Source organism: Lepus europaeus, chromosome 16 (assembly GCF_033115175.1).
Source record: "Lepus europaeus isolate LE1 chromosome 16, mLepTim1.pri, whole genome shotgun sequence".
Taxonomy (NCBI): domain Eukaryota; kingdom Metazoa; phylum Chordata; class Mammalia; order Lagomorpha; family Leporidae; genus Lepus; species Lepus europaeus.
The window spans coordinates 25,464,935-25,488,827 of NC_084842.1; the positions used below are offsets into that span (position 1 = coordinate 25,464,935).

The following is a 23,893-nucleotide window of genomic DNA, read 5'->3' on the forward strand; positions in this document are numbered from 1 at the left end:
CCATGCCATTATCCAAGTTATCTTTTAATTAGCACCAGTTTAAACATTGATTACATTGAAAATCATTTCATTTCAGCCACAGCGTCCTGTGTTTACTCATGAAAACATTCAAGGTGGGGGGGAACCGTAAGTATCCTTCTTATCTCCTAAATTCAGGACTGACCTTGACCCAAGGGGCAGTGGATGTACCAAGACGGGAGACAGTACAACCTCACGAGTGAAAAAGACCAAAGTAACCAACAGGAGACTTCCTTAAAAAATTGTAGTGGTCCCATCTTTCATGACAGAGCTAGAAGCTAATTTTAAAAAGAAACATTATTTTAGAGACTATTTTCATTTATAAAGAAGGAAAACCTGATAGTGTTACAGTGGTTTCTGAGATTTATAAATCCATTTCTTTCTCTGGTCTACTGTAACTACCAGCTACAGTTTCGAAGACAAAACAAGTTCTACCCTTGTTTGTGCACTATAAAGCAGATATAAATGTAAAGGTAGACCCAAAGTGATATTAATGACAAGTCAAAGTTGTGTGCTCTCAGTGTCTTTTGAAAATGGCAACATTAACGCACTCTCTCATGTAGTTACATAGTGTTTCCCCCAGCACCAGGAAAATCCCTTTTCAAACTTTCATTTCAAATTCTCCCTCTATCCTGAAACTAAAGTTTGATTTTCCTGGTGATACTACACATCATCTCTAAGACTTTGGTTTTTTTGGTTTTTTTTTTTTTCATATCTTTTTTTTTTAACCCCATGTTGCCCATGGGAGATGTTCAGAAGTCAACTTCCTTTTGACTACTGTGCATTCTGGAGTTAGTAGCTGGACCCTTGGAAGTAGGATCTGTGCTCCTAAACTGACCTGGCTTAGCTGAGCACACACATTGAACCTGCAGCCTAACTGCTCACCTGGAACACAGCAAGCTACCCAAACTCATCCTCCTGGCTGCTCCTGGTGCGCGGCCAGGTGCCTTCATCACCGTGAAATCCCTCTTCCATCTTTTTTTTTTTTTTTTTTGACAGGCAGAGTGGACAGTGAGAGAGAGAGACAGAGAGAAAGGTCTTCCTTTTTGCCGTTGGTTCACCCTCCAATGGCCGCCGCGGTAGGCGCGCTGCGGCCGGCGCACCGCGCTGATCCGATGGCAGGAGCCAGGTGCTTCTCCTGGTCTCCCATGGGGTGCAGGGCCCAAGCACTTGGGCCATCCTCCACTGCACTCCCTGGCCACAGCAGAGAGCTGGCCTGGAAGAGGGGCAACCGGGACAGGATCAGTGCCCCGACGGGGACTAGAACCCAGTGTGCCGGCGCCGCAAGGCGGAGGATTAGCCTAGTGAGCCACGGCGCTGGCCCTCTTCCATCTTGTAGAGCTGAAAGCATGCTCTTCAGAAACCATCTCTCACGGAGCACAGTCAGAAATGGAGCCTTGAATGTCTCCTAATTGGAAATCTTTAAGTATATCTTAGAATTGTAAGGTTTTTGTGCTCTTATTGATGTAGACAATGATAGGATCACACCACAAAAATGTAAATTCCATGGCTATTTAGGTTTGTTTCATAACCAATGCATTACATTCAACAGCTTTTAAGGAGTCTATGAAGGGAGCAGTATGCTACGTTACACCTCTGTCTGTGATGTGCGACCATGGTCATTTGGGTTGTTATGAAACCACAGCTCTTGCAAATGGGCGAAAGCACATTTTCAAGGTCCTGCTTTGGACATTAAGAAACATTCTTTATTAAATTTCTGTCTGGCTCTGGCAGTCATGGGATGTTACTTAATCTTTCACTTAAAAAACCAGGTTTTGCTTACAAGGAAGGACATAACGTTACATTGCTACAATTCAGAACTTTGGTGAATACATTATAGAGAAAGGTGCAAGTTACAGAAAGAGGTTCCAGCTTGGCTCAGCAGTTCCTATTTTAAAAAACAAACCTCTTGAGGCATCCTGCCCCCACCACCATCGTTCATCTCACCAATACCTCCTTCCAAACAGCATTTTTTTAATTGTAATTCGGCTGCATTTCCTGTCGTGCAGCACTGATTTTAAAAGCCCACAGAGAGAGATTTCCAGAAGGTTTGTTTATGAATCCAAAAGTCTCATTTTTGTTTTGTTTTGTGGTCTAATTAAATCAGAATGGTAAGTACATTTTGACAAGTGTGCTGGCTTTCGTCACACACAAACCAAGTAGGAGTCCCTGCCAGTTTTGATTTGTTAGTTCTCAGGGCCTTGTGATTCTTCAAACAGCTGGAGTTTGTGGCCTTAAATAGGCCGGTCTCCGTGCATGCTTGGAGAAGTGCCTGGCTGAACTCAGCCTAGTCCTGAGAAGCCCAAGCAGAGTCAGTTTTCCCAACAGAAAAATGGCAGTGGAAATACCACCCAGGGTTGACGTCTCCTGCAGGTGTAAAATTGTGTACCCCAGGGGTACACAAAAGATATCCTTCCCAGAGCAGCCTCAATCTAATCCCTCACACGAACAATGAAATAATTTGCTCCCACTAAGCCTGCCCATGCAGCTGTCCCGATCAGATCATGTCTGTGGTCAGCACCTCCTTGTCCTGGTGCCCACTGCTCCGGGACTCTGTCCTCTTTTCTTCCTCACAATCAGAATCCTCTCAAAGACCGCAGAAGCCTGCCCTGTCTCAGAACAGTGTCAGGGACCAAAATGGCTTCCTAGAAAGACAAACGATTAACAGGGGAAGAGAAGAGATTCCTGATGTTGCGACTACAGGCTTTGGTGCCAGCGCGGGGAGAGAAGGTTTTCTAGGAAAGAGTGGTAGGCACTGCATCTCACCAGCTCTGCCCCAGACCTGCCTTGAAGCCAACAGTTCCCATATACACCAATCTGGAAAGCTCACAGCCAGGGAAGGAAGCCAACAGATCTGTGTGCCTTAAAAGATGCGATATTTGACTTCAAGGGCTAGAAAAGTTTTTGCCTACCAAAGGGCTTTCTGACTCAATAAAGTAAATAGAAATAAATCATGCACGTTGCTTAGCAGTATTCGGTATCGTGAACTCTTTAAAATTGGCCTCATAAAATCCTAAGTGCCCTAGAATTTGATCTTTATTTTCTTATGGCAGCACAATTATAAAACTGCTTTGAAGTGCAGCAGAAAAAAATGTACCAACTTTTTAAAAATCCCCTTCTCAGTAAGTGGTGATAATGTAGTACAGTAATACTATAGGAAGCTTCCATGTTAATTACCTACCCAAATTCTTCCTGAATATCTCTGCTGCTATGATTTCTGTCTTTACTTTCCCATGTGCCACTCCACAGTAATACTCATTAAAATACATACAATTTAATCTCACAAATTCAATGTCTAAATTAATTACTGATTAATATCACCATAATATCTGCTCTCAAAAAATTCAGGCAGAGAGGAAAGCACAGTGGTAGCATGCTATCAGCAATCCTCCTGTCTTAAGAGAGAGTTTTTAAATCACAGTGTGTGCAGAACCCATCTGAAAAAGGAACTTGTGAATATAGTCCACTGTTTGAATTGGTTCAATAATAACTGAGTAAAGAATACATCCATTCAACATCATGAGTGAATGGATCAGATTTTCAAATTATAAATCCTCTGATTGTAACTATAAAACTAAACCTCTTTACAGGATTCTTGCTGTTGGAAAAATAACCTCCCCTTTGATAATTATTATCACATAGTGATTTGGGAGACGTGTGTGAGACATTTTGTACATTTTAATTCAGAATCATTTGAACATTCAATGTGCAAGCCTCGATTGTTTGCTTATGATTATGGCTACCTAGCCTGGTAATTCCTTCATGGTTTTATAAAATGTTATTTGCACTTTTCAACTATATATTATGTGCTATTATTTAATGTCTTAAAATAGATGTTATATGAATGGACAATTGAAATGCAGGTCCGACTTAACAAATGTTAAAAGATTTAAATCCAACTCACCAATACTATAATTTTCATGAGTATCTTTATTGTAACTTTTAAAATGTTGTTAGTCTAATTTCTATGAAAGCTCAGATGTTCTTGTTTACAGTTTGCATGCATGCCAAAGACTTACACTGCTTAATAGACTGTTAATAAAACAAATGTCCAAAGTAAAATGAATGTTGCACTAACTTCTAATAGTTACAAAAAAGTGTAAAGCTGTTTTTTTAAATGCACCCATTTATCCTGTTTAAGGTTTCAGGCTCTGTATAACTATACTCCTAGGAACGAAGACGAGCTGGAGCTCAGAGAAAGTGATGTCATCGACGTCATGGAGAAGTGTGACGATGGGTGGTTTGTGGGTATGTGTCCCCTTGCTTCCAGACAAATTTGGCTGTTTTGCAATTTGCTTGAGTCTGTTCACGTGCATGTTTTGCTGTGTTAGTCAAGCTCTCTTTGAATTTGTGGTTCCTTTGCTTATTCGTGCATTCACACTCACAGTGTAATCCCAAGGCCGCTGCATTTGTAGTGTAGGTCAGTATGTACTGCTTCAGGTACATGTGACTCTCTGCTAGTTCCATTTCCAACTCAACTGAGAAGAGACTCCTTCAAATTACACCGACCAGGGAAGCCCAAGATCAAACAACAACAATAAAATGTTCCCTGAGTGAGAAATATCAGAGCTTTATTCCTGGAAAATGCAGTTGTCACAGTGAGAATCTAATTTGAGAGGGAGTGAGATTAAGTGACCAACTCTCCCACTTACTGGGTCTGATGTGTGTCCTAAAGTCCAGTGATTCACCTTAGCTTTAATTTGTATGAAAAGAGGAGAGAACGTCCTGTCTTACCACTTAAAAGGTCATCCCACTATGGCCGGCGCCGCAGCTCACTAGGCTAATCCTCCGCCTTGCGGCGCTGGCACACCGGGTTCTAGTCCCAGTCGGGGCGCCGGATTCTGTCCCGGTTGCCCCCTTCCAGGCCAGCTCTCTGCTGTGGCCAGGGAGTGCAGTGGAAGATGGCCCAAGTGCTTGGGCCCTGCACCCCATGGGAGACCAGGAGAAGCACCTGGCTCCTGCCATCGGATCAGCGCGGTACGCCGGCCGCAGCGCGCCAACCGCGGCGGCCATTGGAAGGTGAACCAACGGCAAAAAGGAAGACCTTTCTCTCTGTCTCTCTCTCTCTCACTATCCACTCTGCCTGTCAAAAAAATAAAAATAAATAAAAATAAATAAAAATAAATAAAAATTAAAAAAAGGTCATCCCACTCTTCACATCTTAGGTTTTCTGAGAAAAAAAAAAAAAAACACACCCTTATAGTCAACTGTGTCATACACCAGGACACAGGAAGGAGATGAAAAGAAATAAAAAGAGGAGGAAAAAAAAAAAGCAAAAGATTATGTGGTCAGGGATCCTCACAGGCAGGTCTGTTTATGAAAAAAATATATATATGAAGAACTAAGACTACATGTGAGGTCTCATGCCCCTGAGTTTATTTATATTAATTTTGATCTAGAAGAAAAGCAAATGATTTACATACATGGGGATGAAGCAAAACAGGAATCACTCCCAATCAGTTCAGAGTGTAAATGAGATGAAAGTTGAAAGACTCTTCACTCTATTTGCACTGCAAATCTTAAAGAATGAGTACACCGAACTTTACAACAAATTTCCTAGAAATCATATTATTTGAAATCAAAGACAATTATATGGCCATTTATACATTTGGTTCAACTCACTATATCAGAAATTACACCCAGGGACAAAGCCGTCACTTACAAATAGTGGTTAACCTTTTTCTTCTTTTTACTTTGATAAAACATAGAAATTTTGAATGATTTTCTAAGACTGATAGTGCTACCATTAAGTCTACGAAGTAGCATTGATGTGATCTTTCAGGAGATGAGACCGTTTTGTAGGTACAGTGTCCCAAATAATGGCTTCATGTGACACGTGTGTCAGAGGCCTCTTGCCCGGAGCCAGCCTTTGCTTTGCTGCTTTTCCAGTCCCCTCTCACACTGCCAGCCTCCCCTTTATTTCCGATTCTTCCCTTTTGCTTAGCAGCCTTAGTGACTCCATTCTCTGACCTCTTCAGCAGAGCTGCCTTTCCCTCCAGACTGACAGGCTGGGTTTTTGTTTAGCCTGTGATGAGGCACATCATGTATGCCTAAGAGGCCTCCACTGCAGTAGGCAGGGAAGCTGAGTCTGTGCCTGTTTTGTCTTGCTCTCATCCTAGAGTTCTCTTTCTTCTGTGAGAGCGCTGTTGGGACCAGCTGTCTGGTGAAGCCTTGTCAATGGAAAGTGTCTCAGCCCGCATATACAAACTGACACTTCACTGTCGTTACACCTTTTCATGTATTGCTTCTATTTTCAGGAACCTCAAGAAGAACCAAATTCTTTGGTACTTTCCCCGGGAACTATGTCAAGAGGCTGTGAATCAATTTCCCTCGTTATTTATGCCGCATTTCAGCAACACGTCTGCATAAACTTGCCTGAAACATCCCTGCAGGCATCATGTTGTCATGCCTTATGGTTTCCAGTATGACGTCACCTGCTGCACCTGCTGCTACCAAACCACCAGCAGTGTAACTGCCGTGGTGCACCCTGGGGAGACAGGGCAGACTTGCTTCCTCTCGAAAGGGTTTCCTCTCTGGCTTTCTGCTCTCAACTTTGAAAAGTTGATGTGTGGGATCAGAAAGAAAATCATTATACTTAAAAAGGGTAAAATATTTGAAGCAAAAAAAAAAAAAAAAAAAAAAAGGAGAGAGAGAGAGGGTCTCCAGTAGATATTCTGGCTACATGGCTGCCCTGCAGCGTCTCTAAGATGTTCTCCCCTCAGGCCGCCCGAAGATTGTTTATTCTGAAATGCTGTGGTTTGCATTTTTACATTCTTAGCTTGGCAGTTGATTTCCCTTTCACGCGTTTGCCTAGTGTCCTGGTTTACACGATATGACAACTGTACTTCAGCTAGTGTTTGCCTGCACTCGTATGTTGCAATATGCACAGTGATTACAAAACCTAAAGCAAGAATAGGAAGGTTCATTTGGATGAGTGTGATTTGGTTGACTGGATGTGAGTTTTCAAATAGAAGTTTTTTCTGCACATTTTTTGTACATTTTAGAAGTGCAAACAGTGACTAAGAACCCTGGATAGTAATCATGAAACTATAAGAGGCTTAGTTAGACTGCAAGGGAGAAAAGCTATTGTGTTGTAAAGTTGCATTGCTATTTTATATTAAAATGTAATCATCAGCATCATGAACAATGAGCTCTTAGTGTTTTATTTATCTGATAGAATTTCAATAAAAGCAGTGTTAGTGAGAGGTGCAAAGAATTATTCTAACATAGACACTTGAAAGTATCTGTAAGCAATATTCGTAGGTAAGATTTCACTGTGTGTACACATACACATTTGAGATTGTATGAGAACATTAATCCATATGATACATTGTACATTTTATGGAAATGTAGAAGAATCTCACATATTATTTTATAGAAATAGAATATTTCAGAAGCATCGCAAGTATTAAAGTTGGTTTTAGCAAGGATTGCAATCAACACAATTATTTTTACTATGATAATTATTTTTCTTCTATGGAACCCAGAATCCTGGCTACATTTGAGGACAGGAATATATGTTGAGCCTGATTTTCCTGGTGTGTATAAAATATCTCCTAGGATTAAGTAGGCACTTTTTAGAGACAATGTTAAATCATTCAGGTTCTGTTTTCTGCCCTACAGCAGAAATTTATAAAATGATATTAGGGCCTGAAAGATTTAATGTGGTTCACAGTGCCTGAACTACACCTAACACAAGAATTAGCTTTGTATTTCTTATGACTTTGCATAAGAACTATTCATCTTTGGATTTTTGAGCACCTTATAGATAAAACTTTTTATGGCATTTCTTCCATGGACAGTGGTTGACCTTTTCACAAGATGTAGACTCTAGAATTTTGTACATGTTTGCTCTTTTTTTTGTACAGACTACTTAGTTGTTGAGAAAACAGGGGAATTTCCTAATGTGATCTTTATCCTTCACCTAAACTAAGCTAAAATACTTTCAGCAGATTATCCTTCACTTATCTCACAGATCAATCAGTCCTTGATAGTATGATTCTGTAAGATAGCATTTATGCAAAAGTGTGTGAATTTAAGAGATCCTAGCAGCCAAACTGAAATGTACATAAATATAGATTACAGAAGAATTGCTTTAGGAAGGAGGTGGAGAAACATCTTTGAGTAGCCTAGCTTGATTACTGTCAAGTTCACAACCAGCTTTGTATTTTAAAGGCGTTGGGTTTGAAATTAAGTCAACTGCATGCAACTTTGCTGATAAAGGACTAGTTCTCTTTGATGCAGTTTATGAGAAGAGACTTCAATATCTGTTGCCTGTCATATTTGAGAAAAATTGCTGTTTCTACCCTCTGTATCTGATTTTAAAAGGAAAAAATATATCCGTACCTGGGTTTCAGGTAATTGACTTTGAATTCTTACAAGCAAAGGTCATTGTGTTTTTCTTGAATAGATATATAATAAATTTTGCTTGGAAAGTACCCTTCAGTTTTTATTCTTGATATTTCTGCTTAGGTAAATTGAGTACTGTATTCCAATTTTTTAGTTAACTAAGAGAAAATGCATCTGCTCTATGTTCCCGTGGCATACAAATGAAGAGCTATATTAGCATCAACTCAGAGAAGAAATATTTTTGAACCCCCCTCCCAAAGCTCATTTGTTGAACATTCTTTGAATAAAAATGTCTCTTCAGCTAAAAGAATATATACTAAAATATTTTGCCTCAAAACAGTTATGTTTCCAAGGAGGAAATAATTACAAGAAATTGTAAACACTTTCTCAATTCAACAATCTCAGATTTTAAAATCTTTGCCCTAAACAGCTTTAATACCATTGGCATGGCAGCATCTACAATGCCCACAAACTTCCAACTGAGTTGCAAACCATGCACTATGGTAGGAGCTTTGCTGCTGTGCTTTGAATGCTCAATGTCCCCTCAAGCTCCATATGTTAGAGGCTTGGTCTCCAGGCTGGTGCTACTGTGATGTGGTAGATTAGAATTGGGGCTAGAAGCCCTAACGTCATTGGGAACACTGCCTTCAGCAGGTAGTATCCTTGAGAGGGTGGTTATAAAAACCTAAGTTTGGGCCCAACCACTCTGCATCCTAGCTAACAGTATGATTTTCCTTTTTGTGTGTGTGTTTTCTCTTTTATTTTTCATTTCATAAATGTGAATTTACAAAGTGCAACTTTTGTATTGTTGTGGCTCCCCCCACCAACCTCACTACCTCCCATAGCCCTCCCCTCTCTCTCTCCCATCCCGTCCTTTATCAAGTTTCATTTTCAATTACCTTCATACACTGAAGATCAACTTAGTATACACTGAGCAAGGGTTTCTGTGTGCATGCTCCACCACCCAGCACCGGCCCCTCCCCAGGGCCAGGACTTTGAACCCCAAAGCCATGAGCTAAACAGCTTTCTTTTCTTCATAAGTAACTTCTCTAGAGTATCTCACTGTAGTAACAAACAAATGAAAAACCACCCAACCGAGTTCCTTTCTGTTGCATAAGTACTTCAAAAAGTTCATGGAATGTGGAATTATAAAAAACTGTGCCAGGATTTCAAATTTGGGAGAGACTAAAATAAGCCAATCTTTTAGTTCCATTTTTCCACAAACATTTTGCACTGTCCTCCAAGTAAGAAGCTGGCTTTCCTGCTTGGACCCTTCCTAACCTACTTTGTTCCCTCAGTGCTCCATAGGTTCCAACCCTTTCCCATGTCTGTCTCTCAAGTATTCAGACACATGTCACGCTTAATGCACCACTAACCATAATGTTCAACAAGTGACTAACAGGGAGACCACAGTTGCACAGGAGTATAAACAAGGCTGAAAACAACAATCAACTCACAAGATGTCTGTTTTACTCCTATACGTTTTTCGGTATTCTATATTAACTACTAAATATCAGAGAATGCATCTGATAGTCAATTAAAAACCAGTGGAGGGGCCAGCGCTGTGGCGCAGCGGGTTAATGCCCTGGCCTGAAGTGCCTGGCCATACGGGCACTGGTTCTTGTCCTAGCTGCTCCTCTTCCAATCCAGCTCTCTGCTGTGGCCTACGATAGCAGTGGAAGATGGCCCACGTCCTTGGGCCCCTGCACCTGTGTGGGAGACCCAGAAAAAGCTCCTGGCTTTGGATCAGCACAGCTCCAGCTGTTGTGGCCATCTGGGGAGTGAACCAGCGCATGGAAGACCTCTCACTCTCTGTCTCTACCTCTAACTCTGACTTTCAAATAATTAAAATAAGTCTTTAGAAAAAAATGAGTAGAGGGAATGGCATTGTGGCACAGTAGGTAAAGCCACCTCCTGCAGTACCAGCATCCCATAGGTATGCCTGTTCAAGTCCTGACTGCTTCCCTTCCAATACAGCTCCCTGTTAATGCGCCTGGGAAAGCAGTAGAAAAGGGTACAAGTGCTTGGGCCCCTGCACCCACGTGGGAGACCCAGAAGAAAATCCTGGCTCCTGGTTTCTGCCTGACCCAGCTCCAGCCGTTGTGGCCATTTGCGGAGTGAAACAGTGGATGGAAGATCCATCTCTCACTCTCTCTCCCCTCCTCTCTCTGTCTCTGCCTTTCAAGTGAATAAAAGAAATCTTTAAAAAAAATCATTGGAGAGTACTTATATAATATACTCCTGACCACAGAAACCTAAAATATTTACTATCTGTCCCTTCACAGAAAAGACATGTGCAGGCTTCAATCTATGTTAACTGTTAGCAACAAACTTGGAAATTGACCCGAAGGAGCAGAAATCGAACACCTGTTGCATGCTAGTCTGTTACATGTGTTCTGTGTCTTTATCCTTACAAAAAAATCTAAGAGGAGATCGGTGTGCCCATTTTACAGATGAGGGAACTGAGGCTCTCAGAGATTAAATACTTTATCCATATGTGTAAGGTGTCATACATAACATGTGATGGAATTTGGATTCAGAATCTGGTGTGTCCACTCTTTAACAGCCCAAGCTTGGTGCGGAATACATCCACCTCTTTCTCTATCCACTGTTCTCACAAACTGAGATTGAGGAGAGCCACCCCTCCTAACAGCATGCTACTGTGCACAGGATGACAAGAAGATGTGTGCCTCATCTGGCACAATAATATTGCTAACTTTCCTTTCCAAAGATGCCTGGTAACCAGTGAGGACATCATTTCAATGACTGACATGTTCAAACTGAACACGGGCCTGTCTGTGAGCTGGGATCCAGTAAGTTCTATCAGCTGCTGTCAGCTGGGCAGCTGGCAGTGCTCTGGGGAAGTGCTGGGTATTGTTGAGTCCCTTGGAGACGGGCAAGCGCGGTGTGCTCTAGGAACACCGTGTGCTCACAGGACGTCTTTAAAATACACAAAGCCCCAGGATACACTAGCCATGCTCTCCTGGATGGCTCGCTCAGTCAGAGCCTTAGCTCACTGCTAAATTCAGCCCCCTCGTAGCTCAGGAAAGTTCCATCTGAGCTCATAGACTTACATATATCTTGACCCAAAAAACTTTCAGTACAAGACAAACATCTGCCTAGCAAATCTTCACCTGTTCCTTTGGGGTTTCTTGTTTCATCCTTTTCCCTAAAATACGATGGATGACTCAATTGTGCCTGTGTCTTCCAAACCAAAGTGCCATCTCAGATAAAATCCATGTGATTATTCACATCAGTGGACAGGTACCGTTTCTTGCACTGACATTGCAGAAACCTTGAGAATGACTTGTTAAAACATTTACTTCTTTTTTTGGTTATATAAGCAGGAGATGCTTGTTGTAGCAAAATTAGAAAATGCAAATGAGCAGAACAAGAAAATGCAGATGCTGCACTAAGAGTCTCATTTAACATACAAAATCCTACTTTGCAACAAATCCTCCCACAATATTTTTTGCATGTACATGTTTAAATATGGATGTGTATGTGTGTGTGTGTGTGCGCATGGTATGTAGGCACGACGGAATCATCCTAAACTCTCTGCTTTACAGCCTGCATTTACCCTTGAGAAGCACTCTGAAAATGACTAAATCATGTTTTAAATTCCAGTCTCTCAAAAGAACAAGGAGTGGGGGCAGAGCTGTGGCATAGAAGGTTAAGCCTCCGCCTACAGCACCGGCATCCCCTACGGGCGCTGGTTCAAGTCCTGGCTGCTCCATTTCCAATACAGCTGCCTGCTAATGCTCCTGGGAAAGCAGCAGAGTCTGCCCCAAGTGCTTAGGCCCCTGCACTCACATGGGAGACCCAGAAGAAGCTCCTGGCTCCTGCCTTTGGATCAGCTCAGCTTAGGCTGTTGCGGCCATTTGGGGAGTGAACCAGCAGATGGAAGGTGGATCTCTGTTTTTCTCTCTCCTTCTCTCTGTATCTCTGCCTTTCAAATAAACAAAAATAAATATATAAAAAAGAACAAAGAAATGTCAAAGTCTATCTCCAGGATTCATGAAAATGAAATTAACTAAAAACCCAAGGTAAGAATTACAGAATTACCATCAGACTAGAAAATCGGTTATAATCCAAGGAATTAGTGGAGAAATGAAAGAAATCATGAAGTAGAAAATCAAGTTATGTTTATTAGCTCTCTACACTAAGTCATCACACACATTAGGCCTCTCCTGGGCTGGCAAAGGGAAGCAGGAAGTTACCCTGAGAAAACTGAGCTGCAGACTACAACATCCAAGCCACCAGGGCGAGCAGAGTGACCGGTTTTCAACCCAAGCCCACAGGAAAATAAATTTTTTTAAGATTTATTTATTTACTTGAAATTTACAGAGAGAGAGCTCTTCCATCTGTTGATTTACTCCCCTATATGGCCACAACAGCCAGGTCTTGGCCAAGCCAAAGCCAGCGGCCTGGAACTCCATCTGGGTCCGCTACATACATTGGTGGCAGGGGCCCAAGTACTTGGACCATCTTCCACTGATTTCCTAGGTGCATTAACAGGGAGCTGGATCAGAAGAGGAGCAGCAGGGCTCAAACTGGTGCCTATATGGGATGCCAGTGTCACAGCCAGTATCTTAACTTGCTGTGCCAAAATCCCAGCCCCAGATCATTTATTTTGGAAGATTTAAAAAAAAGATAGGTTTCATTAAAGTTAGATGTAAAGTATTTTTATAATGTCCTAGGCAAGTGGTTCTCACCTGAGGGCAATTTGTCCCTCTTTAAGGGGACATTTGGAAATGTATGGGACATCTGGGATTGCTACTGGCATCCGGTGTATAGAAGCCCAGAATGCTGCTAACTTCTCAAAATGCCCAGGACAGCCCCACAGCTAAGTATTACCCAATTCTAAATATATGTAGTAGGAATTCAAAAGTTCCGCCCTGGCCAACTTGTATGATCTAAGAGAATCACATGGTGAATCATTTGGGGAAAGTTTTTTTTTATTGTGATCCAGAATTGAAGAGCTGAGTACCATCACCATAGTGGTCTCTGTTCTGCCTTTTGCCTGGCAGATCCATTCCTTTGAGAAATCAGTCCCTCCGCTCAGATTCTGGAGGGAAAGCCAGAGTATTTCTAGAAAGGAGTAAGACCATCAGTGAGGCCAACTAAATGAGTGCTTATAGATAACTCCATCTCCAAAGGATGTGTCTGGGTGACACGGCCTCTGTGAAAGGCTGCCCCACAGAAGTCCGAGGTGACACTGTGCAGCAGGAGCAAGGTAGGTGAGGTGAGATAGGTTCTGTTGTTAGCACGCTGGCCACAGTTCTCAGATGGGACAGAAAGACTCCACCTCCTGCTAGAAGACACGCAGACCTTAGAGAGTTCATGACAAGGCTACCTGGTCTCTGAGTGAGACCTCCAGTGCTGTCACCTTGTCAGAATTAACTTAGGGGACCCAGTTACGACCCTCTAGTCACTCACACCATCCATAATATAAGAGTCACACTTATGTTCCCAGTCAATAATGGAGTAGGAATATTCTCATCTATCATCAACAGTGATTGTGTACTTAAACACAAAAGCAGGAGCTCAGTCTTTGAGAGGGACTGAGTTGTGTCCACTCTTCAAAATCCATCTGCTGAAGTCCTAATACCCAAGACCTCAGCATGTGACCATAATTGGAGACACGACTTTAAAGAGGCAATTAAAGTGCAAAGAGAGCATTTGGTTGGGCCCTAATCCAACATAACTTGTGCCCTTATAAGATGAAGTTAGGACACAGATACATAGAGAGAAGACCACGTAAGATGTCTGAAAGATGGCCACCTGCAAGCCAAGGAGAGGAGGCCTCCAGAGGGAACCAACCCTGCTCACCTCTTCAGCTACACCTCCTACCCTCCAGAACTATGAGGAAATTAATTTGTGTTGCTTAAGCCACCAAGTCTGATAGTTTATTACAGTGTCCAAGCAGACTAACAGTCCTTCTCTTGGGACCACTCACTCTGACCTTGCCTTCTCTGCTCCCTTGTTCTGAAGGGATGACATATATGCAGCATATGTAGGATGAGGATAACTGAAACCCCAATCTCTTGCTCAAGGGATTCCTGTAGAACACAAGCACAACAGGGATAACAGGGAATACCTTTTGAGTACTTCAGTTTATAGTTCTATGGAGAGGACATACCTCTGCCTTACACAGAAAGAGACACACAGCAGCCCAACAAAATGCGACTGGTGGCATTTTCAATAATACGGAAAAGTCTAGGAAACTGCAGAGTAAAAATTTAGCAAAGTCTTGTCACTCATCAGTTATGCTCCACTCTAACAACCAAATCCAACCTAATCATTTCCCAAAGGACTTATCCCTAAGCTCCATAACTGGTTTACTTTGGGGACCATGCCTTCAACTCATGGACCTTTGGGCAACGCCCAAACCAATATCCAAACCATAGCAACTCTCTTGTCAACTGTTGAGAACTCAAAGCCCCAAGAGTCTCAGTGCACTCAGACTACCATAACAAACTACCGTGGACTGGGTAGCTAATAAACAACAGATGTTTATTTCTCACAGCACTGGAGGCTGGGAAGTCCAAGAGCAAGACAACAGCAGATTGGGTGTTGGTGACGGCCCACTTTTTCACAGACCATCTTCTCACTATGTCCTCACATGGTCGAAGGGGAAGGTGGCCCCTGGGCCCCTCATTTATGAAGTACATTCGTCTCACTTGTGAGGACCCCACTCGCATCCAAATGATCTCCCAAATACCCCACTCCAACACTGAAGATTAGGATTTAACCTATGAATCTGAGGGAAGCACTAGGATTCAATGTGTAGCATAAAGATTTGTGAGGGAGGCTATTCCATGCTGGTCACACCAGCAGTGAAAGACACAGCACATTTCCTTGGAAAGGGTGTGCTGAAGAGACAAAAAGAAACAGGAAACGAATTCCCAAAGCTCTTCAGATGGTGTCTCGGGCAATCACTCTTTTAGATCTCTCGTTGGCACCTAATTCCACAAGACCAGACTGTTTGATCCACTTTATCTCAACGCATGTCCCTAATCATTGGTTTAAAGAAGCAGTCTCAAATGCACACTCAGAAGAGGCTTCAAAGGAATTTAACAGGCTGCTAGTTTCCCTTTCACGAGGGACAGAGGGAGACATTGAAGCATCTAGTAAACTATATTTGCCATTAAAAATATAAGTACTTTTATGCAACTTAGGGAAGTGCTAAAGTATTAAAAGAAATGATAGTTAATATCAGAAGTTGTTCACTGGATAAATATGAAATACCATTGTTCTTCACCAGAGAGCAAGTACAGATGGAGCCACAATGAACAATACATTCAGGAACCTATGGAAAACACTCATCCCAGAAAAATCCCCTTGGACAAAACGGCAAGCAAGCAGCACTTTCTGATGATTGACTGTTCTTTAATGAGAGAGTAAAATTGTTCCTAGACTAACATTCACTTTATTGGGTCTGTCATGCAATGTCAACCAGTAGCACTTTTACTGTCATTGCTCCAAGACATCAGCTTGTATTTGAACCTCTGCCTCTGCTTTTCTTTTCTACAGATGTGCTTTAATATAAGGAATAGGATATTGATACCAAAATTCCACTCACGCTTGGCATTCAAAGCATTTTTGCTCAGTCATTCCTGACTGGATGCCACTAACATCTTAACCGAGTGGTTTTGGAAGCTGGGACTCAGAGCTCTGGATTCAGCAGGACAAGCCTTTTTGTGCTAATTCCACTGAGCTCATCTTAGTGCCTCAATATCAATAGAACATTTAATTCATAACAAAAGAAAACATGCACACAGACATCAAGCTATTTAAAACCTGATATGTCATCACAGACCAGACTACTGGCGTGAGATCTGCTTATTTTCTTTTTTAATAAGAATGACCCTTTCAAAGGCAGCTCTTGTATAAACTAACCAGTTGTTAGACAGCTTATCGGACTTGCTGATATCATAGACTTCTCCCTAGAATCGCTGGCATTTTTCCCCTAACCCTTCAGCAAAGAAAGCTGGTTACTGGCAGGCAGAAATGAGCTAGAACTAGCGAGTTTATCTTTGGCCTGTTCCCTAGGAAAAATTCTGGTACTATTTGTTCAAAGTATTTATAACGTACTATTTGTTCAAAGTATTTATGAGGTCTCTAAAATATCTCTCTCCCTCCCCCACTACAACTCTTACTCACTTTTCTCTCCTCCCTTCTCAAAATAATTATAGACTCTGAGCTCAGAGCTATTGAGACCTCCCAGCCAGCCAGCCAGCATCTCTCAACACGCACAGGCACACACACACTGGTGCCTTTGGTCAGCTGTCAGATGACATGACAAAAAGCTTAGTAGACATCTGCTCATGGATTAATGGGCAGGGTATTTCTTTCACTATCAAAGATAAATTGCTGGACAGCTGTATTGAAAACCACAGCACACTTCTCGACACTGATGAAGCACAGATGAGATGGCCTAGTTTCTAAATGGGGTCGTGAATAATCTTTCTACTTCTGGCACCCCCCTTTTTCCCCCGAGAACACTTAAAGCAATAACAAGGATCACTGTGTAAACTTCAAATCCAGAAGCTTCTAATCCTCCTTTTTTGACTGGGTAGATGCTGATAATGATATAACATTTGAGGACTGTTGTGGAATTCAGAGTTTACAAAAAGAAAAAGTATGACAGTGAGTGCCTTGCATTGCCAATACAATTCCTATGAATAAAGTGGAAAACATACAAGGGTACATCAAAACAGTCATGGAAAAATTGATTAAAAGATAGCTTGTTTTGTTGCAAAAATTTTTGAAATCCAATGCCTAATTTTTTCATAATACACATTTTTCCATGACCTGTTTTGAAAACTCTTCATATGTATGGCATTATCTTCCAATTCCATTTTTCTACAAATGTTTTTAATTACCTTCATATTTTTTCAAACTTGGGTTTCTAAAGATGTGGCCCTGATTTGCTGACAACTTCAATTTACTTGTAAAAGGGGTATAATAAACGAATAGCACTAATGTTTACCTGATGAGTGAATGAGATAAAGTAGACAAACTGTTTACCACGCACTTGACAAGCAAAGGTCCAGTCCCTGCTCTCCCCTTCCTTTTGAGGTTACCATTTTGGCTGACTTTAATTAGCATCAAGATTTGAATTCACTTTTGGGATCCTCTTGGCCACACTTCCAAGTTTCATCAGCCTAACTGTTTGAAGAAGACATAAGGAATATTGCACTTCAAAATGTCTGAAGAGATTTCTGAAGCAGATAAATATAAAACAAGTATTATAATTTTTCACTGTAGCTAATCAATTCTTAAGAAGTAAGCGGGCCGGCACCGCGGCTCACTAGGCTAATCCTCTGCCTGCGGCGCCAGCACACTGGGTTCTAGTCCCGGTCAGGGCGCCGGATTCTGTCCTGGTTGCCCCTCTTCCAGGCCAGCTCTCTGCTGTGGCCCAGGAGTGCTGTGGCCCAGGAGTGCTGCGGAGGATGGCCCAAGTGCTTGGGCCCTGCACCTGCATGGGAGACCAGGAGAAGCACCTGGCTCCTGGCTTCAGATCAGTGCCGTGCGCCGGCCGCAGCGGCCATTGGAGGGTGAACCAACAGAAAAAGGAAGACCTTTCTCTCTGTGTCTCTCTCTCACTGTCCACTCTGTCAAAAAAAATAAAAATAAAAAATAAATAGAAAAAAGAAGTAAACGACAGGGGTCGGCACTGTGGTGCAGCGGGTTAAAGCCCTGGCCTGAAGTGCCAGCATCCCATATGGGCGCTGGTTCTAGTCCCGGCTGCTCCTTTTCTGATCCAGCTCTCTGCTATGGCCTGGGAAAGCAGTAGAAGATGGTCCAAGTCCTTGGGCCCCTGCACCCATGTGGGAGACCCGGAAAGAAGCTCCTGGCTTCGGATTGGCACAGCTCTGGCCATTGCTGCCATCTGGGGAGTGAACCATCAGATGGAAGACCTCTCTCTCTCTCTCTGCCTCTCCTCTCTGCACAACTATTTCTTTCAAATAAATAAATTAAAAAAAATAAGTAAGTGACATTTAAATAGATAAAACAAAAGACGGAAAAGAGATAGAAGTGAGCATTTGGCACAGCACATAAGCTGCTTGGGACACCAGCATCCCATATTGGAGTGCCTGGGTTCAAGTCCCAGCTCCCCAGCTTCCTGCTAATGTGCAACCTGAGAGCCAGCAGGTGATAGCTCAAGTAGTTGACTCCCTGGCACCCATGCAGGAGACCCAGATGGACTATCCATCTTCCAGCTTTGGGCCTGGCCCAGTAATGGGCATTGTGAGCACTGGGGAAGTAACCAATGCATAGGGTAGTTCATCTCTCTCTCTCCCTCTGTCCCTCCCTCCCCCACTCTGCATTTCCTTCTCTCTGTGTAATTCTGACTTTCAAATAAATAAGTCTTTAAAAAAGAGAGAGAAAGAGAAAATAGAACTGAAAATATGGATACAGCAGTACCATTCAGTTATCTATTGTGATGGTTGCCTGGCAGAGACCTGATCTTTGAGAAGCTGCTGAAGCCCTATTGGGCCTGAGGGGCGACAATGGACAACTGGACTGAAGTCTAGAGTCTGGCATTATGGAGTCCTGCATTAAACATATGACTTGGACATTGACAAAGGAATAGCATAGCCAACAGATCAATATTCTAATTGACAAAACGAAGATCAGCTAAATCATCAAGATCCTTCTCTCTCTAATATGACCATGAAACTTTATGGGAAATATTAGCAGACCAAGTGGCAAACTGCATGCAGACCTTAAAGAAGTAGAAAATCATAAAAACTGATTCAGAGGCTAGAAATGAGAAATAAGGGTAGAGGCCAGATTGTGAGCTCAGCAGCCCATAATGGAAAGTTCAGTCAAGAGTACATCAAATGAGGAGGAGATAATTGCTAAGAAGAAAAGATGCAGATAAAAGAAGCATAGAACTAGTAAGTGGGGCTGGCATGCTGTGGCATAGCAGGGTAAAGTCACCACCTGCAGGGCAGGCATCCTATGTGGGCGCCAATTCAAGACCCATTGCTCTCTGGTCTGCTCCACTTCCAATCCAGCTCTCTGCTATGTCCTGGGAAAACAGTAGAAGATGGCCCAAGTCCTTGGGCACCTGCACCCGCGTGGCAAACCTGGAAGAAGCTCCTGGCTCCTGGCCTTGGATTGGCACAGTTCCAGCTGTTGCAGCCAATTGGGGAGTGAACCAGCAGATGGAAGACCTCCCAGACCACCACCACCACTGCCCGCCCCCCCGCCTCCCCTACTCTCTCTGTGTAACTCTGACTTTAAATAAACTAAATCTTTAAAAAAAAAAACTAAGTATATGAATAATTATCCAATGGCAGGACTCAAAATAGTTTTGATCTAACAAGTTGCAAAATTTTGTCTCCACGTCATATTCATCAGAATATAAATTGATAAAGTATTTATTTATGTATTTATTTATTTGAGAAACCAAGAAACAGACAGAGCTCCCATCTGCTCATTAATTCCCCAAATTCCAGCAACTGCCAGAACTTGGCCAAGGCCAAAACTGGGAGCCAGGAACTCAATCCAGTTCAAACACATGGGAGGTACGACCCCAAGTATTTGAGCCATCACCATTGCTTTCCATGATCTACATTATTGGGAAACTAGAGTCAGGAGCGAGAGCCAGATATTAAACCTGGATACTCCAACTTTGGACACAGATATTTGCTAGGCTAAATGCCCACAATAAATTGATGAAATATGGGCAATGAAATTTGAAAATTCATGAAACTTTATATGTTCATTGATCCAGTGATGTAATTTCTGGATATTTATTTTAAGGAATTAACTATGACCTTGTTGAAATATTTAGCTATATGTATATGTATTAACTTATTTCTGACATCAAATTATTAAAAATATAAATATCTAGTAATGAGTACTTAGGTATTTTATCTAGTAGATGTTTTATATTATTTACTTAATATATTACAGCACTTTTTACTGTGAAATACCATGCAATCATTTACATATGCTTTATGAAAAATATTTAATGACATACAACGATTCAAAACACATTGTTAATTGAAAAAAAAGCCACAAAACAATATGACTTAATTTTTGTAAGGAAACTACAATATGAACATTGTAGAATATGGTGTGAGGTGTGGGTATGTGCCCACATAGGTCTACACCAAGTATATCAGGATGACGCTACGAAATCTCCAAAGCTGTAAGTTAAAAACAGTAAAATACAAGTAATTTCATAGACATTGAAATCAGACTTGAAAAATGTTCACAGAAACGTTGACGATGGCTGTATCTTCATAATCATGACACTGAGATAGGACAGATGCAGGACTCACTGAACAAGCCCCTCTTGCCATGCATCCATCTCCCTGCCTGCCTTGCGATCCGCCACCAACTCCAAACCAAGCAGGAGCATCCTGACCCTTACCACAGAAGACCCCCGACCGCCTGGTTAGGGACTTCCCAGACACATGCCCAGAAGAGCCCAATGTGATTGACATGACCGATGTGTGCTCTCCCTGGGGTGGCAGTAGTGAGCAACACCAACAGCGCCTGTGGAGAACAAGGCAAGCCCAAAGCAAAGTGTCCTGTGCTGCGGGAGGTGAGCCAGATGACAGACTGGGTGCAGACCGAAGTGCTGTGAGCCACAGGGTGCCCAGCACACCTCCCCAGTCTCATACAAGTACTGCCCGGCTCCTGTAAGAGAGCCAGTGGACAGAATCTCTTCCCACCGTGCTGTCTCCTTTGTGCTGAAGCACAAGGCCTCAGTGAACCTTATCTGGGTTTCACACTGGCCTCTTGTTAGTTTCTATTTGCAGGTCAGCCAAAGAACTTGTGGTCAGTAACACAACGTTTTTGCAATTAAGAAGAATCTCCTTAGCATAAGAAAAAAAATTGTAATGGGATCAAATATTTCTTTTACACATAAATCAAATAATCCTGAGATATACAATTTCTTAACTACTCTGGTTTTCAAGTTCCCACCCTCTGATTAATAGAAAAATAAAGTGTGTGTGTATGGGTGGGTATCAACTATAATTAAGCAAATGCCCAATTAGTATCCCAGGGATTGAAGGAACTATTAGGAAATAATTGCTCATCAGGATGAAAATGCTTGACCTTTCAGAATAGTCTCCCTGCCTATGTTTCCTCCCCAAACTTCTCCCAGGAGACTGGCAAGAAGGAGAGTGTAACAAACTCATGGTGGAGGGGAAAACCTAGGTTCTTGGTCACAATACCCTCCATCCCTTCTGTTCTCCGGGGCTGTGTTCCTTGTCCCCGGGGTGTCTCTTGGCCTTAAAGGCTGAAATCTGAGCATGGTGTAACTGGTAATGTGGCCTCCCTCCGTGTGCTCAGGATTATCACTTCCTGCTGACTCAGCCTCATGCGAGCGCCCGCAGCCTGCAGACTCCTGAATGTACGCCATGCCCTTCCTCCAGCCCCTGGGCCGGCAGCACACGCAGGCTCACCTCACTCTACCACTGTGCGCAGCCCTGTAGATCCTGCACTTCTCAACTCGAAGAACAAGGGCATGCTGGACTACACTCCACAGCCCCCTTTCTGCCTGACCCCACTGATCCCCGAGCTCCTGCTGCAACGACTCTGGTCCAGACTGCACTTGAAATGAATGCACCTTAAAACACATTCCTCCAGAGGGAAATCAAGAGGCATTTCTCTCTCTGCATTCTTTCCTCCTTCTAGATCTTTCTAGCATCCCCCAGAACCATCAGCCCCACCCTCCCTACTCCGGGAAGGTATGCGAGGCCTCCTTTATGATGAAAACCTCTTGAAGGAGCTCATGGCCCTCAGTTGTAGGGATCCTTTCTCAAGACAACAGCTGACATCATCCTTTTAATTTTAACCACAGGATGTTAATACTGAATATTAACTTGGCCTTTCTTTTGGTTTGGCTCCCACAAAAAATTATCATCAGATGAATGCTGAGTGCAGAAGAGACCAAAGACTTTGGACTCAAAGAGAAAAAATAAAGCCTTAACTCCATTATACAGTTGTTTAAGAAAAAAGAGCCAGCCTAACTACAGACCTGGCTACAACAGTGACACCAGGAGAGGGAAGAAAAGGCTTTGAAGTGAGACGTGCAGGATGCTGAAACTTAATGAAGACACCTGACCTTGAAAAATAGAGAAAAATCAAGAGACAAGAAGTAAAGCACTTCACCTACTTTTATTTGTAATATTTTGTGTTTGTCTTATGAAAATCGATTGTACAAATTGATGTAGCTCTGTCATTCTCAATAAAATACAGTGCAGAAAACATTCAGAACACAAACACCTGCTCCAGGAACTGTCTCACAAGCCCAATCCAATGGACTTTAAGAATAACCATACCAAGGGACTGCGGCCACCACCAACCAGAGCTCACCAGCTCTGCCCAACACCGTAGTGCCAGCTAATTTTTAATCAATGCACCTTACACAGCTCTTCTCTTCCGCTAATGAAGCTTCAGGGTTTCTGTTTCTCCAACATACCATGGGCTGCCCTGGCCCCTATGTGTGTGTGTCAAGCTGCTATCCCATTCTCTGTAATCCTAAAATACAACCTTTTGTGTGGAGATTCATCTCCATTTTTATAAGACGAATTAGACACCAGTGGCATTTGATATTTCTTTTTTTTTTTAATTTTGGAAAGAAGAAAAAGACACAGACAGATAAAGAGAGATCTTTCATCCGATGGTTCACTCCCCAGATGCCCTCAACAGCCAGGTCTGGGTCAGGCCAATACCAGAAATCGGGTCTCCCATGTGTGTGGCAGGGACCTAAGAACCTAGGTCATCACTTGCTGCCTCCCAGGATGTGCAGGAGCTGGAAGCTGGATCAGAAGCAGGGTAGCCAGGACTTGAAGTTAGCACTCTAATGTGGGGTGCAGGTGTACATGCACAAGTGTACACTGCCTCTATATGTTTTACTTTGATACTCTAGGTACACAAGTTGCTTCAGAAAGCGGCAATTACACTGCACATAATCTGTGGGCATAAAACTTTGGGAAGACCAAGATTTATGATGAAGATACCAGAGCCCACATCTCTAACTCCAGAAAAGACTGCAGGCAGCTAAAAGAGATGCTGTCACTCTGTGGGAGAAGTGAACAGTAAGTGATCAGGAAACTTTAAAAGCACTCTTCTGAAAAGGTAATTGAAAACAATGAATTGCTCAATTTAGAAAGAAAAAACTATGAAAGAGAGCATGCTGAAAATATTGTAACTTTGTAGAGAAAATGGAGAGACAAAAGAAAACAGGGGTCAGAGTCATGGCGAAGCAGGTAAAGCTACTGTCTGTGATGACAGTATCCCATGTAGGTGCCAGTTCCTGTCCTGGCTGCTCCACTTCCAATCCAGCTCCCTACTGATGACCTGGGAGGAAGCAGTAGGGAATGGCTCAAGTGTTTGGATCCCTGCTACCCACATGAAAGAATCAGGTGAAGCTCCTGGCTCCTGGCTTCAACCTGGCTCAGCCTGGGCTGATGGGGGACATCAGGGGGGTGAATCAACAGATGGAAGATTCCTTTCTCTCTCCCCCCTTCTCTTTCTCCCCACCTCT

General features: G+C 42.6%; 1 protein-coding gene across 10 annotated transcripts in view; it reads left to right on the forward strand.

Annotated features, from left to right (window-relative positions):
• SORBS2 (sorbin and SH3 domain containing 2) overlaps positions 1-8,456 on the forward strand; it is a 218,344-nt gene extending 209,888 nt beyond the window's left edge. For all 10 annotated transcript variants that reach the window (XM_062212711.1, XM_062212715.1, XM_062212716.1 and 7 more), the window contains 3 exons: positions 77-126; positions 4,160-4,266; positions 6,276-8,456. In XM_062212711.1, coding sequence (XP_062068695.1) covers positions 77-126; positions 4,160-4,266; positions 6,276-6,337 — 219 coding nt within the window. In that variant the 3' untranslated portion in view covers positions 6,338-8,456. The remainder of the gene's footprint in view (positions 1-76; positions 127-4,159; positions 4,267-6,275) is intronic.
• Positions 8,457-23,893: the final 15,437 nt, after the last annotated feature.